This window comes from Syngnathus floridae, chromosome 13 (genome assembly GCF_059516105.1).
Source record: "Syngnathus floridae isolate MCC-2025c chromosome 13, RoL_Sflo_1.0, whole genome shotgun sequence".
NCBI lineage: Eukaryota > Metazoa > Chordata > Actinopteri > Syngnathiformes > Syngnathidae > Syngnathus > Syngnathus floridae.
The window spans coordinates 2547004-2559372 of NC_142425.1; the positions used below are offsets into that span (position 1 = coordinate 2547004).

General features: G+C 45.6%; 3 protein-coding genes and 1 long non-coding RNA gene across 8 annotated transcripts in view; 2 read left to right on the plus strand and 2 right to left on the minus strand.

The window, feature by feature from the left end:
- Nucleotides 1–4540, minus strand: part of slc1a8a (solute carrier family 1 member 8a) — a 9733-nt gene extending 5193 nt beyond the window's left edge. For both annotated transcript variants that reach the window (XM_088393225.1, XM_088393224.1), the window contains exons 1-2: nt 3992–4540; nt 3472–3769 (exon numbers count right to left, since the gene is read on the minus strand). In XM_088393225.1, coding sequence (XP_088249351.1) covers nt 3472–3726 — 255 coding nt within the window. In that variant the 5' untranslated portion in view covers nt 3727–3769; nt 3992–4540. The remainder of the gene's footprint in view (nt 1–3471; nt 3770–3991) is intronic.
- LOC148388036 (uncharacterized) lies at nt 539–3024 on the plus strand. The gene is made up of 4 exons (XR_015861973.1): nt 539–930; nt 1670–1901; nt 2186–2327; nt 2698–3024. It is a non-coding gene; the product is annotated as an uncharacterized LOC148388036 (long non-coding RNA).
- A 156-nt stretch (nt 4541–4696) lies between the features above and the next one.
- On the minus strand, nt 4697–9491 carry sgta (small glutamine rich tetratricopeptide repeat co-chaperone alpha). 4 transcript variants are annotated; one of them, XM_088393237.1, is made up of 12 exons: nt 9322–9491; nt 8045–8164; nt 7877–7986; nt 7459–7531; nt 7302–7401; nt 7113–7217; nt 6653–6794; nt 6518–6580; nt 6288–6325; nt 6096–6218; nt 5598–5721; nt 4697–4935 (listed from the first exon to the last, which is right to left on the minus strand). In XM_088393237.1, the coding sequence occupies exons 2-11, from the start codon at nt 8142–8144 to the stop codon at nt 5610–5612; spliced, it is 966 nt and encodes a 321-aa protein (XP_088249363.1). In that variant the 5' UTR covers nt 8145–8164; nt 9322–9491; the 3' UTR covers nt 4697–4935; nt 5598–5609. The 4 variants fall into 4 exon arrangements, with proteins under 4 accessions (XP_088249363.1, XP_088249360.1, XP_088249359.1 ...); XM_088393234.1 differs by lacking the exon at nt 9322–9491 and adding an exon at nt 9141–9291 and having other exon boundaries at nt 4697–4931; XM_088393233.1 differs by lacking the exon at nt 9322–9491 and adding an exon at nt 9141–9289.
- On the plus strand, nt 9460–12100 carry c13h19orf25 (chromosome 13 C19orf25 homolog). The gene is made up of 3 exons (XM_088393240.1): nt 9460–9833; nt 10034–10240; nt 10671–12100. The coding sequence occupies exons 2-3, from the start codon at nt 10075–10077 to the stop codon at nt 10832–10834; spliced, it is 330 nt and encodes a 109-aa protein (XP_088249366.1). The 5' UTR covers nt 9460–9833; nt 10034–10074; the 3' UTR covers nt 10835–12100.
- The last annotated feature ends 269 nt before the right edge of the window (nt 12101–12369 follow it).

Genomic DNA, 12369 nt, shown 5'->3' on the forward strand with positions numbered 1-12369 from the left:
TGAACATGACAAAATCACAGTAGGATAAGTATTACAGTGAAAAACACAGTCGTCGAAGCATTACTGTAAAAAAATCACAATAGCCGGTATAGTACTGTAAATAGAAAAGTAATCTACTGTATTTTTATTGTCAATGTCGTTGATGAATGAACATTGAAAATTCCTATTTAAATATATATATATATATATATATATATATATATATATATATATATATATATATATATATATGTGTATGTATTCATATATATATATATATATATGTATGTATGTATGTATGTATGTATACATATATATGTATACAGATATGTATTAGATATAAAATATCTCATAATAAAATCAATAATTATCATATAATTATCACATAATCATTATGAGTTTTAACTCATAATGACTTACCATGGCATTTTTTTATTCCCAACATTAAGTTTTTCCCTTTTCTTTTTCACTGGCGGACAAGGGCTTACATGGGTGACGTGATTTATCCAATGAGGATCAAGAAAGTTCAACGGTCTTGCTTCGAATGGCCAATCACGTCAAAGTAAACGGGACAAATCGCGATCACAGCGATTGCACCTCTGGATCCCACAACATTTCTTACACAAGGCTTTGTTTTGTGTTGTGTGTTTTTTGTTGTGTTTCTATGTGTTTGCGTCGTCTGTGTTCATTTGTTTCAGTTTGGCAGCGAAAACGGCTCCGAGAGAGCGCTGTTTTTCTTTAACTGACCAGATTCTCTTTTTTTTAAAACTTACTGAGGCATTAGCAGCGACAGTACGACGGTCGTTACTGTGTCGTTATTTTATATTTTTCTGCTGCGCGCGGGAGAAGATTATTTTCCCGCCTGTTTTTTTTCTCCACCTTCTGCCTTCGTGTTGGTTTTCCTCCTGGCGGCTCCACCACCAAGCACACGTCGCGACGTCCAGAAACTCGGTAAGTAGGCCTACTATCACTAAAAGTCATAAAATAAAATAGTAATACACAAGAAGTAATCAGTGTGCTTGCCATAAAAATGAATTACTCATGCAAGTACTGTAATTTCACCACAGCTTCAATCCCTGCATTTGTTCGTCATTTGAGGATTCACAGAAATTTAGCTAACTTCAGATTTCCATGTGGGGTAGCAGAATGCTTTGCCACTTTTTACACACGTGGCGCCCTTCAAGTTCACATGTACTGCTCTCACAAGAGGGCAGCTAAACCAGGACTTGAAAGGCAAATTGATGGAGTTGCCTCGGCTTCCACTGTTGAAGGTTGTAGCTTTATGTCAGCTCGGTCAACTCGTATACATTTCCGGCAAAAAAGACAACTTGTGGGGCAGGATCAGCCTATTTCTGGGTTGAACCACACCCACTTCCGGGTTAAGTCCCATTCAGAATACGGATGTTGATAATCTAGTTGATTGAACAGATACAGATAATGGTGTACTCACTCATCCCTAGTAGCCAACTCGTTTGTCATTGCTGCTATTTCAGCTTGCTTGCTATACATGTGTCACTTTTTGTTCATCTTTCACCAACTCAGTTACTATATCTGCTCCTTTTATCTGTTTTATGTACTGCTTGGAAGACATGTATACTCCCTGCCCTGTTTTTACAGTCATTCATCTGAAGCAGATCATTTATAAAATGGATTGCTGTGAAATATGATTTTTGTAATGTCTGACTTTAAGGAGAGACAATCCTGACTGCAAAAAAGTGGATGCTGTCGATCGAGGGGAGGGTCATAATCCCACCTGCTGCTCACCTGGCTGACTTCACCACTGCCTTGGCCACTCTCTTCGCCTGTTACTATGTTTTCAACCTAGAGTATCAGGTGGAAGCCTGCACTCTCTTCACCTGTTCCTATGTTTTCAACCTAGAGTATCAGGTGGAAGCCTGCACAACATTGGAGTTTATTCAGAGGTATTAACTGATGAAATTATATACCTAACTTTATTCCCACTGGCATTTTCTAAATCTCTCTTCTATAAGTGTTATTCAGGCAGTTTTATCACCCCTTAATAGTAAAATAAATGTAATGCAAGTATAAAATACTGCAATATTTTATTTATTTAATTAAAACAATTTATTTTTATCGATTCTTTTAATTAACCCCCCCCTCGCAATCACAGTTGTGATTTGCTAATTGATTACTCGTTGACATGTACATAATGTCTCAACCTCTAACTCCTATACTCATTTCATAGGTTTTTGGTCAGAACTAATCCTGACTCCACCAAGTGCAGTGCCAAGGAGCAGATGAGCCGGAAGACTTCATACATGAACCCCCATGTGATCTCCTTCATCAGGGACTTCATGGAGTTCGATTGGCTAACTGACTAGGTACAGGTGAGGTTCAGATAATAACTTTTGCATAGAAAGTTCAAGATGGTTTATTTAAAGAAGTCATCTCAAATAGTTATGTTAACTCATGTGGTTGTTTTTTCCCCCATTCATTCTTAATGGCACATTCAACATTTCACATTTACGTCGTTCCAGTTTGAATTTTTTTTTCTCCGATTTAACTTGCGACATATTCCAATCGATTTTTAACCGTCTCACGAGTAATCGTTACATCCCACAATAATATAACTCCAACCTTGCTAATTGCATGAGCGTTCCTGCAGCCAGTGACACACTTCCTATCAGGAACAAGTATCTTAACATGACACCGACATCACCATCATAATTCTTAATGTGTTTTCTTCTTTAATTTCAGGGCTCCTGTTTTGTCCAAGCCCAAGGAAGTTTTGTCTAAAAGGTTTGGTAATGTGCTTTATGTTCCTGTTCACCAAAAAATACATAATCCCGTTAACACATTTTTTGTCTGTAGTTAATTGAAATATTTTAGAATATGGGTCATTCTATTAATGATTAATATTAAATCACTGATTCAGCATTTAAATTGTACAGTGAGAAACTTAATTTACAATGATTACCTACTGTTAATAGTACTGCATTGCCATATACAATACTGTTGTATGTATTGTATGTTACATTGTATGTTGTAATGGCCACTTCATTTGTTTGTACAGTAAATAAACCAAAAATGTAAATATAACTGAAATCGCAGTATTTCATTGATATTCATTCTGCAGTTAAACAACTAATACTGTAAATGCAACTGACATCACAGTATTTAACTGTTATGTAGCATACAGTTAAACTACCCAATACTGTATATACAACCAAGACCACAGTATTTAACTGTTTTTTGCTTTACAGTAAATACACCAATACTGTAAAGTACATCTACTGTAATATGGATTTACAGTAAGGTACTGGTTAATTGCTGCCAGTTAATTACTGTAAAATGTTTTTACAGTAAGTTACTGGTTAATTGCTGCCAGTTAATTACTGTAAAATGTTTTTACAATAAGTTACTGGTTAATTACTGCCAGTTAATCACTGTAAAATGTTTTTACAATAAGTTGCTGGTTAATTGCTGCCAGTTAATTACTGTAAAGTTTACAGGAAGTTTTTTACAGTGTACCTGCGTGGAGAGCTGCGTGGCCCTCAGCACAAATCCCAGTGCGCAGCCAGTCAGCACGGCCGCCACCGACAGGGTCAGGAGGCCGTTCCTCTTGGCAAAGTTGCGCAGCGTCAGGCGGACGTCACGACTGGCAGCGGCGCAAAGGAAAGACTTGGGGCGCTCCGCTGTTCCTGCTCCATCCCCGGCCGCGCAGGACGAGCGTTCCGAGCAAGCGTCCTCTTCCTCGCCGCCGCTGGCCAGCAGAAGCTCGTCCATGACTGTAGCTGGAAAACGGCAAGCGACGGCTCGGCAGCTTCTCCTGCGGAAGGATTAAGTCGACGCCGATTTAGCGGGGCTAAGAAGCTTAGCGTCAGGTACCACGCTCACACCATCTCCTTCCTCCGCGTAGCCTGGGCCGCTTGGATTCAGAAGTCAACTCAGGCTCAAGAGAGTGCAACACTTAGCGTGATTACTACAAAGCAATGGGAGAAAGCCAAGCTACGGATATCGGAAGGAGCTGAGTGTGTCAACAGTGACTCACTGCCGTTTCAATGAAATGATAGTCGTCGGTGATAGGTGTACTGATGACAACCGACGACTGTCGTATTAGTGCGGCTCGGCGACCATCCCTCTCTGGCCAAGTTGCCGCTCCGGGTGATAAGATGGAAACTGAAGCCGTTGCTCCATCGTCTCTCGAGTTGGCTGGGAAAACCTCTTCTGTTCTGAAGGCCTCTCCGGTCAGGTGTTCCGGATGCGTGCCGCCAGGTGAAGCCCGCACGGCACGCCCGCCTCGGACAGTGACGGCCACCGTTGGTCTCCGCTGTGCGTAGAGGTTTGCCCTCACATCCTTTCATCATGGCTGGTCAAAAGTAAGCTAGGTTAAACCTTTGCCAAACCTTACAAGTCACACCAAACATTATCTTGACATGTTCTGTGGGCCCCTCCACTAGTCTTCGCACCGCTTTCTGGGGACTCTTGCCTTGGTTTAATAGCAGGCTGCTTTTACTCTGGAAAGTTGCTTTTTTTTTTTGCCCATTTCCTGAGAGATGTAAATGAGCCATCATTAATTTCTTTTTGTGCATTTATACCACTGGCAACTTGGTTTTTGCTTGGTGTTTTTCTTGGTTAATCGATTAAAGGATGACTAAAATAGTGGTTAGTTACAGCTTTAGCTATAAAGTTTTATCAGGTCAGCTGACCAAATAAAATGTCATCATTGTGTAACGGATTTTGAGCCAAGAGCAGATAAGTCAATCCATTTAATTGTTCTGCCTAGTTGACCAGGCTCGGCACGCACGTGCACACACAACGTGGTGGTCAGGAGGTGGGAGGGCTTTCCTTGAGAAGGCGTGCTAGGCGAAAGCGTGAAGGCTCCTCTCATGCGCGAATCGTCGGCTGACCAATTTGACTCCCTTTCCGTCGCAACAATCGTCCAACACTCAGCGAAAAAGTCAACGGCGGCTCCTCTGTTCTTACGCGGCCTGCCTGGAACACACCACGTGCACACACGCACACACTCATCTCTGTGGTCATCATCATCGTAGGAAGAAAAGGTGGGAGGGCCGGCGTCACATGGTCAGGCTTAAGTGGGCCATTTGAGCTTGGTGCAAAACGGATGAGGCGCTGCTTTCCCTACTGAATGGAACACAAATGCCAGTCAAGCGCTCAAACGACAAATCAAAAGCCAGTCTAAAATGTTTTCGCCGATTTAACGAACACGACTGGCTGGCATTTGGACATAAGCAAAAAAGCTGCGCATCAAAATCATTTGTGAGCCTGAGGTCAGATTTCGGACGGCTCATGGGTTGGAACAGTGACTCAATGTTCTCTGGCTGATGACAAAGGCAAAGTATGTGCAAAGGGTAGCGTGAGAGTCCAATTTCATTTGGGAGCCTGTATCTCAAATCATAGGAGCCCATCTTGGAAAAAGCAGTGGAAATGCTTGAGAAGGGAGCAGGAAAGGAGCTCAATGACGTGGCAGCGCAAGGCCGCCCCAGGCCACCGATGGCTTTGCTGGAGATGTCGTCACCACCATCTGTCCTTCCCAATCACACGGTGAGGTGATAATTTGGTGCCCTCCTTCCAACCCGCATGTGACGACTTCCTCCCACCTGTCTCCAAAAGCTTTCTTTGATAGGCGGAGCTACCGGGTGCGGGCGTCAAGGCTGCTCCTCGTTCCCGGCGCTCGGCGTGCGATTGCGTATTTGACTCCTGAGCTGCTCAATGAGTTCTGGATTTTGTTGCTGCATCTGCTGAGCAAACTGCTGACCGCTGAAAGCCACCAAAACACACACACGTGCGTCGGTTAGCATCGTCGCGTGTATCCATGGCACAGACGTCTTTCTGGACATAGGTGGTGACATTATTTGGAATTGCACTTTGTCGAAAACGTCCAGACCAATGCAGCGGCCGCACAGAAGAACGATGGATGACACATAGGGCAAATCCCTCTCCATTGCAAGGCTACGTTTTTGTCGACTTTGATTTCTTGTTGATTTCTGTCATTTTGCCTTCAAATGCAAAGTGAAAAATCTTTTCACGTGTCCAACCCATAAAGACGCAACTTTTGGATTGACTGCTGTCGCGTCACATCACTACTGAAATGAAAAGGTACAAAGTAGCGGCATTTGATGCAGTGTACGTACGCCTGGATGAGTCCTGATAGATCTCCGACTGGCGCAGGACCAGGAGCTCCTCCCGGGACTCCACCGCCTCCTCCCGCCGCGCCGCCACCTGCGCCGTACGCTCCCGACATCATTCCTGACATCCTGACACGAAAGCCAGATGCGCCCATCAGCCGATGCAAGAGAGATACAGCCAAATGCGCGCACACTTACATCTGCTGGACCTGTGGGTTGGTCATCAGTGACGACGCCTGCGACAAACAGCAAGTCAGAACAAGAGAAGGTAGCGCAAAACATGCAAACAGGCCTGTGTTATTCTGAGAAGCCGTGATGTCACCCATCGGGCTTCACGGCGTCAGTGGGAAACGCACAGGATCCGTCTTTGGACGGGATCAACAATGGGGGACAGTGGAAACGTGCTCAGCCAACGCAGTATTGCTCACCATGTTCATGAAACCGGGATTGCTGAGCAGTCCGGCCAGGTCCACTCCACCCATTCCCGCAATCTGACAACACACATACAAACATGTAAGATGCGGCCAAACCCCTACAAGCGTGCCAGAGAGAGAGGGCGTCACGTTTGCGGGACTGGTGGCGTCCATCTTTTCCTCGGCGATCTTCAGGTTGGACTTGTAGGTGTCGTTGTCCGGGTCAAGTTCCAGAGCTTTCTTGTAAAACGTGATCGCCTCGGAGTGCTTGTTGAGGCTTGCCAACGCCAACCTGCGTGAACGCGTGCACGCAAAACAGGTTGCCACCTTACTCTGACGGCATGCCATATTTGCTACCTCCTGGACGAAATTGGTCGGACTTTTGCAAAGCCAAACGCTTGCTCGGACACGTCCTTCTCATTAACGGCAAAAGACGGGACCGGTGACGGTCGGTCCGAGCCTCCGTGCCAGAATGGACGGCAAGCCGCTCAGCGGGACGTTTGGGTCAAAGACATGACCAATTTTGCCGACTCCCATACCCGGCAGAAAATGGGTGGGCCCAATTTCAGCGGGTAGATGGAACGCGGAACATTGCGGCGGGGCTTCTCACCCCATCCTGCCATAAGCTTTGCTGTAGTTTGGGTCGATGCCGATGGCCCGCTCGCAGTCCTGCACCGCCCCCGCATAATTTCCCTGTTTGCTCAGTGCCGCCGCTCTGTGTGCAAGTCATCGAACATGCCGTCAAGTCCGACGTTCACCTCTCCGATGTTGCTGGCAATCTCCCCGGCTACCCACACACCTGTTGCAGTAGTAGACGGCGCTGTGCGGGTTGAGCGCAATGGCTTTGGAATAAAACTCCACGGCGGCGGCGTAGTTGTCAACCTTCATTTGGTCGTTACCTGCACGGGGATCACGTCAACACGGGGGCAAGCGGGCAGCGGCGTGAGCGTACCCACCGTCTGCCTTGAGTCGTTCGGCCTCGCTTCGCTGCCCTTCGCCAACAGTCGCGTCATTGTTGTTCTCCCACGACTGTGACACAGCAGAAAAGACATGACACTCGCTGACGCCTGGCTGTCTTGAGCCAGGCCCGCATGAGCAGACATTTCGCATCATTTCGACAAGCGTCGTGTCCCAAATGTCGAGTTTGTCGCAGTGTCTTCACCTCGACAGCCGCTGAGTTGCGAGCTCCAAGGTCTTTTCTTCTCTCAATTATGCCAACCCAAAGGGCTTGTTAGCACTGCTGTGCTCACCGCGATTGCTCTATCTGATCAAATCGCACCCCGGTCCGAGAAGCCGTGGTCATTTTCACCCATGGACTCAGAGAACCCGCGGGAACGTATTGGCGGAAGACCAATCACGGTGGGCGGCTCTCACCGATGTCTGGAGAGTGGCGGAGGCGAAGATCTCGGGTAACGCCAGCGGGACGTCAAGGCTCTGGTCGTCCGCGGACACTTCGAAGGCCGTCTCCAAACATTGGACGGCCACTGCAGGGGGACGCAAGTGAGAAGGCGCCGTTCGTCAAGCGCGTGGCCGGCGGCTCACCTTCCAGGCTCTCCTGCGCTCCGGACGACAGATTGCCTGACTGCAGCTGCTCGTGGAGGTAGCGGATGATGGAGAAGGCCAGACGCTTGCTGTCCGTCATGGCGGCACGGACAGTCACGGCTAACCCAACGACAAAACACAACTTGGCCAAACGCATGACATAAAGGGCTGTCGTGACAACAGATCCGAGTCAGGTAACCGTTGCGACCCAAACAAATCGTTACGTTCTGAAACGCATCATCTAAGAATCATATTGCTCCTCATCATACGCATCGACTCGTCTCCGTCTGAGAGGCACATCGGGTTGAAAGACTCTAGGGATGGCCGGAATCTAAGGAGAAATTTGTCACTTCATGCTTTGTTGCTTTCTTTTTTGGGGGGGAGGAAACGTCCTCTCTCCCTAATTGAAATTGAAATGACAAAGTCTTGGCAAACAGTCAAATGATTTGCCTGGAATTTGTATCTTTTTTATTTGGCCTGATTAATTGTATTAATTGTTGAGGGTTTTTTTTTTTTTTTCTGTCAAACATCGACCGGCCTCGAAATGTTTTCTTTTAAATCGTCTGGACTATGTCTATTTTTTTTAAATATCTAAATGAAATCTATTGGCGCAGGCAGCAGATTCTGGCCTTGGTCTTATTACTGCTTGGAGAAGAAGGTCCTAAGATGCGATCAGTTCTTTTTTTTTTTTTTTTTAGATTCATAGTTAGAGTTTAAAACTCCAGTTTACGAGAAATTCTCCACTAAGATTTGCATTACGAAGTGGGCCAAAAATGGCTGCATTATTTTCCACCGATTTAACATATTCACGAATCATAACTTTAATCGTATTTTCCACCGGACAATGGGACTGATAGCACCGAAATCGTCTTAAAAAGCACCAAGCTGAAAACGCTGCTCTCGTTTAATTAGTCGTTGAACACCAAACTCGATAAAACGCGTCAGTGCAACTTAGTCTAATATGACTCAAACCTGCCAGAAAACAAGAGCCGATCTTCTTGAAACCAGCAGCGTTTGATGAATGTTTGGGTTGTGACGGACGATGAATACTGGCGTGTTCGTGTTAAAAATTGTGCTCCGAGAAAACGATTCTTACTTTGAATATGAACTGTAATGTGGTTGACCATGCAAACAAGTCAGCCATCCAGCAAGGCCACGCGCAAAGCTAGAAGCTAACCGGACAATTGAGCGCATTTGGTTCGCGGTCGACACCTGCTTGCCGAGCTAAAAAAAAAAAAAAAAAAGAATAAGTCAAACTAGAGCATTTTTTGTCTCACCAACTGTGGTAAAGCTTCAGACGCGAGCGAGTGCCAGACCGCGGTGCGAGAAATGTTGATTGCTGCTTCTCCTTCTTTCCGCTCGGCAAACGGCGCGTGGTTCTGACGTCAGACACAGCCACCCAGCACTCGCTGAAACTCTCAACCAAATAAGCCTCTTGGGCGTCGACGCTAATGCCAGAGCAATGTTTGCCAACAAAGAAATTCGAAAAAATATTGAAAAATGGCAGAAATAAAGAAACGTTTAATGACCTATTCAATCGCGAATCAATCGTCTAAGACAACAGGTGGCGCTAAACAAAGCCAAAATGAGCGTGACAGTCAAGTAAAGAAGAAATTCGGCAACGAAGTATATTTCCAAATGGCGTAAGAATCACTCTTCGCCTCAAACGTGCACTAATGCTTATTTACGGGAGAACTTTCAAATGGACAAGTGAATCTGATTGAAGAAAACGCGTAGATAAACAGTGACGTCATTCGAGCTGCCAAGTTCCACGAAGCCAAGAGAAAAGGTAACACGCACACACGCTCGTTTGAAGATTGCTAGTCAGTGTGGCGCATAACCGGAGGCGTGCTTGTCTCGGATGCATTGAGACGGTTAAGTGTGACGCGGCATTAATCCTTCACGGACATCATCCTCATCAGCACTGAACTCGCCAACTGGCAAAGCATTAACATGAACCAAATGAACGTCGTGGTGTGTCGTGTCCAGGCAGACCGACCGTCACCCTGCTCGTCCAGGTCAACGCGACGATGAACGTAAGCTTGAAAAGCAAAAAGCGTGTGGTCCTGCCCAGCAGACCCTCTCCACCCAGCGTGGTCCTCATCCTGGAGGACATCAGCAGCGCCATGGCTGACGACCCGGTCTTTACCGTCCTGCAGCATCTTCAACCGCCGCTGCTGCCACATCAACAAGAAGGTGAGGCTTTACCACACGCTTCTACTTGACATGGATGTTGTCATTTCATGAGTGCAGCCAGCTGCAATTGAAATTGCAAAGGATTTTTCAGCTCGCGGCTCGGAGGTCGTTGCCGTTTGCGATCATCACGGGTAACATAAAACGTTGCTCGTTCTAATGCAAAGCTTTTCACGTTTAGCCTAAAACTTATCACATTCTAATGTGTCTTTGTGGTTTGACAGCAAGGTGTTCAGCAGAGCAAAGAATTTTGATGGTGGGGGCCGGGCGGACCTCAGGTGCCCGCATCACTAGGCTCTGTTTTTAGTCACAGAAAAAAAAATCTCAGCGCCCGGACCCCATATTTGAAATAAGTCTCAGCTTGTACCTTTTGGGGTCTTGAAAGACAGGTGGTCCAGCCAATATGATTGATATTGCAACATTGTTTCGTCAGCCGGCGAGGCAGAGCGGACCTTCCGACAATGTCGGTGTCATGCGGATCTAAAGCGCCAGCTGCAGGAAGTGGAGATGGTCCTTACACGCCAGCGGGCCCACCTGAGGGCGTCAGGCCAGCGACTGGACCTCCACGTGGCGGAGGTCAAAGGTGGACTTTGCTGACTGCTCTGGAGCTGCCGCATCAACCTGCGAGCCGGAAGTTGATTGAGGCTGCAAAGGCTGCTTGCGTGATGTTCCCCATGCTTCTTATCACGGTTCGATGCTCATTTCAAAATTCATCTGCAGCGTTAGGAGGGCAAAGGGCGCTGAGACTTCGACACCCAAGATGAATGAAAATTTATTAAATAATCGTTTCAATTGTTATTCCACAAACACAAAAGAACATCTCGAGTCTGGCCGTGGCGCATACATTGTGAAGGAAATGGGGTCAAAATACAAAAAGTCCTGCCTAGCTACAAAAACAGATGTGCTCAAACCTCATTGAATAAAGTACATAAGCAGACAAGTATATCCACATATTAAATAAATAAAAGAAACATTTTAAGCATATAATTATACCTACACACCAAATCAGTAAAGAAGACATAACTAGACATTTTTGATAAGTGGTAGGTAATGAGAAAGGTTTTTATAAACTTTATAATCTGATCTATATTTCTGAGCACTTTTAAATATTAAATGTCTTTTGATATATTGCCTAAATAGCTTAATGACCCTTAAGGAACTGTGTAATGCATGTCTGATGTTTTTCTCTAAATCATGGACACGGCCAGAGTCGTCTTGACCGTTCAGTACTTGATTGTATCTTATGTTTTGACTAATGCTAGACGCCAGTTTTTGATTACTACTGAACGCTCTGCACAGAGGGAAATATTTTGCCTAACAAAGAAAAGATACGGTTGGAAGCATGATTAAACTAAGAATATAATGACGTAAGCAAAGACATGAAGTATCAAAAGAACAAACTTTACATAGTCAGGGAACAGCAATAGATTAATGATGTCACAGCCGAAAGCTAACATAATTTCGTACAAAATGACAAAATTGAAAGAATGAGGTACGGCAGTGTATGTCCAAGTTTGGAGAAGAATGTTCACAGGAAGGTCACGTGGAGATAAAACCAGCAGGTGCCAGAGGGAGCCAGCCAAGGACTCGGGCCAAAGATGATCGCCAAGGCCGAAAGACAACAGCCCCCACACACACCGAATCGCCCATAACCAGCACCCACTCCCATGGCGAACTTGCCCCACCCCAAAGACTCATCACCCATCAATCTCGGCCCACAATGTGCAACTGAATATAAGCTGATCAAAGAACCTTCAACATTGCCTTTTCTGAATGGAGACTTTCTGCTCTTGAAGGGCCCAGCGCTGTATTTTACTATCCTGAAAACAGAGCTTTCTGAACAAGAATTGTGATTGAACTCAATCAACCTGTGTAAGTCTAATTTCTGCTTCAGTGTCTTAGCATTACCCTAAATCTGAAGAAATCAAACGAGCACATGGTGAGTAAATTCGATAACAGGTGATTGGCAATGGCTTTTGCCGTGAGGCGCAGATAGCGCGTTCCCTAAATTGTGCACAAAATCCAACAAATGTATTCTTGCATATTGGAACAAAAAAAACCAAAATAACGGGGGGAATCCCTCTTCATGTACTCAAATACAATAACACAAGATTCAAGGATTTTTATTGGCC

Excerpts from the sequence above, each read along its gene's own strand:
- sgta (XM_088393234.1), bottom strand. The coding sequence starts at position 9,171 with ATGGTCAACCACATTACAGTTCATATTCAAA. Across the intron at positions 6,326-6,517 it reads ATCCCGGTTTCATGAACATG|GCGTCGTCACTGATGACCAA; the intron begins GTGAGCAATACT and ends TGTTTGTCGCAG. Across the intron at positions 5,722-6,095 it reads CTATCAGGACTCATCCAGGC|CGGTCAGCAGTTTGCTCAGC; the intron begins GTACGTACACTG and ends GGTGGCTTTCAG.
- c13h19orf25 (XM_088393240.1), top strand. The coding sequence starts at position 10,075 with ATGAACGTAAGCTTGAAAAGCAAAAAGCGTGTGGTCCTGCCCAGCAGA. Across the intron at positions 10,241-10,670 it reads GCTGCCACATCAACAAGAAG|CCGGCGAGGCAGAGCGGACC; the intron begins GTGAGGCTTTAC and ends TTGTTTCGTCAG.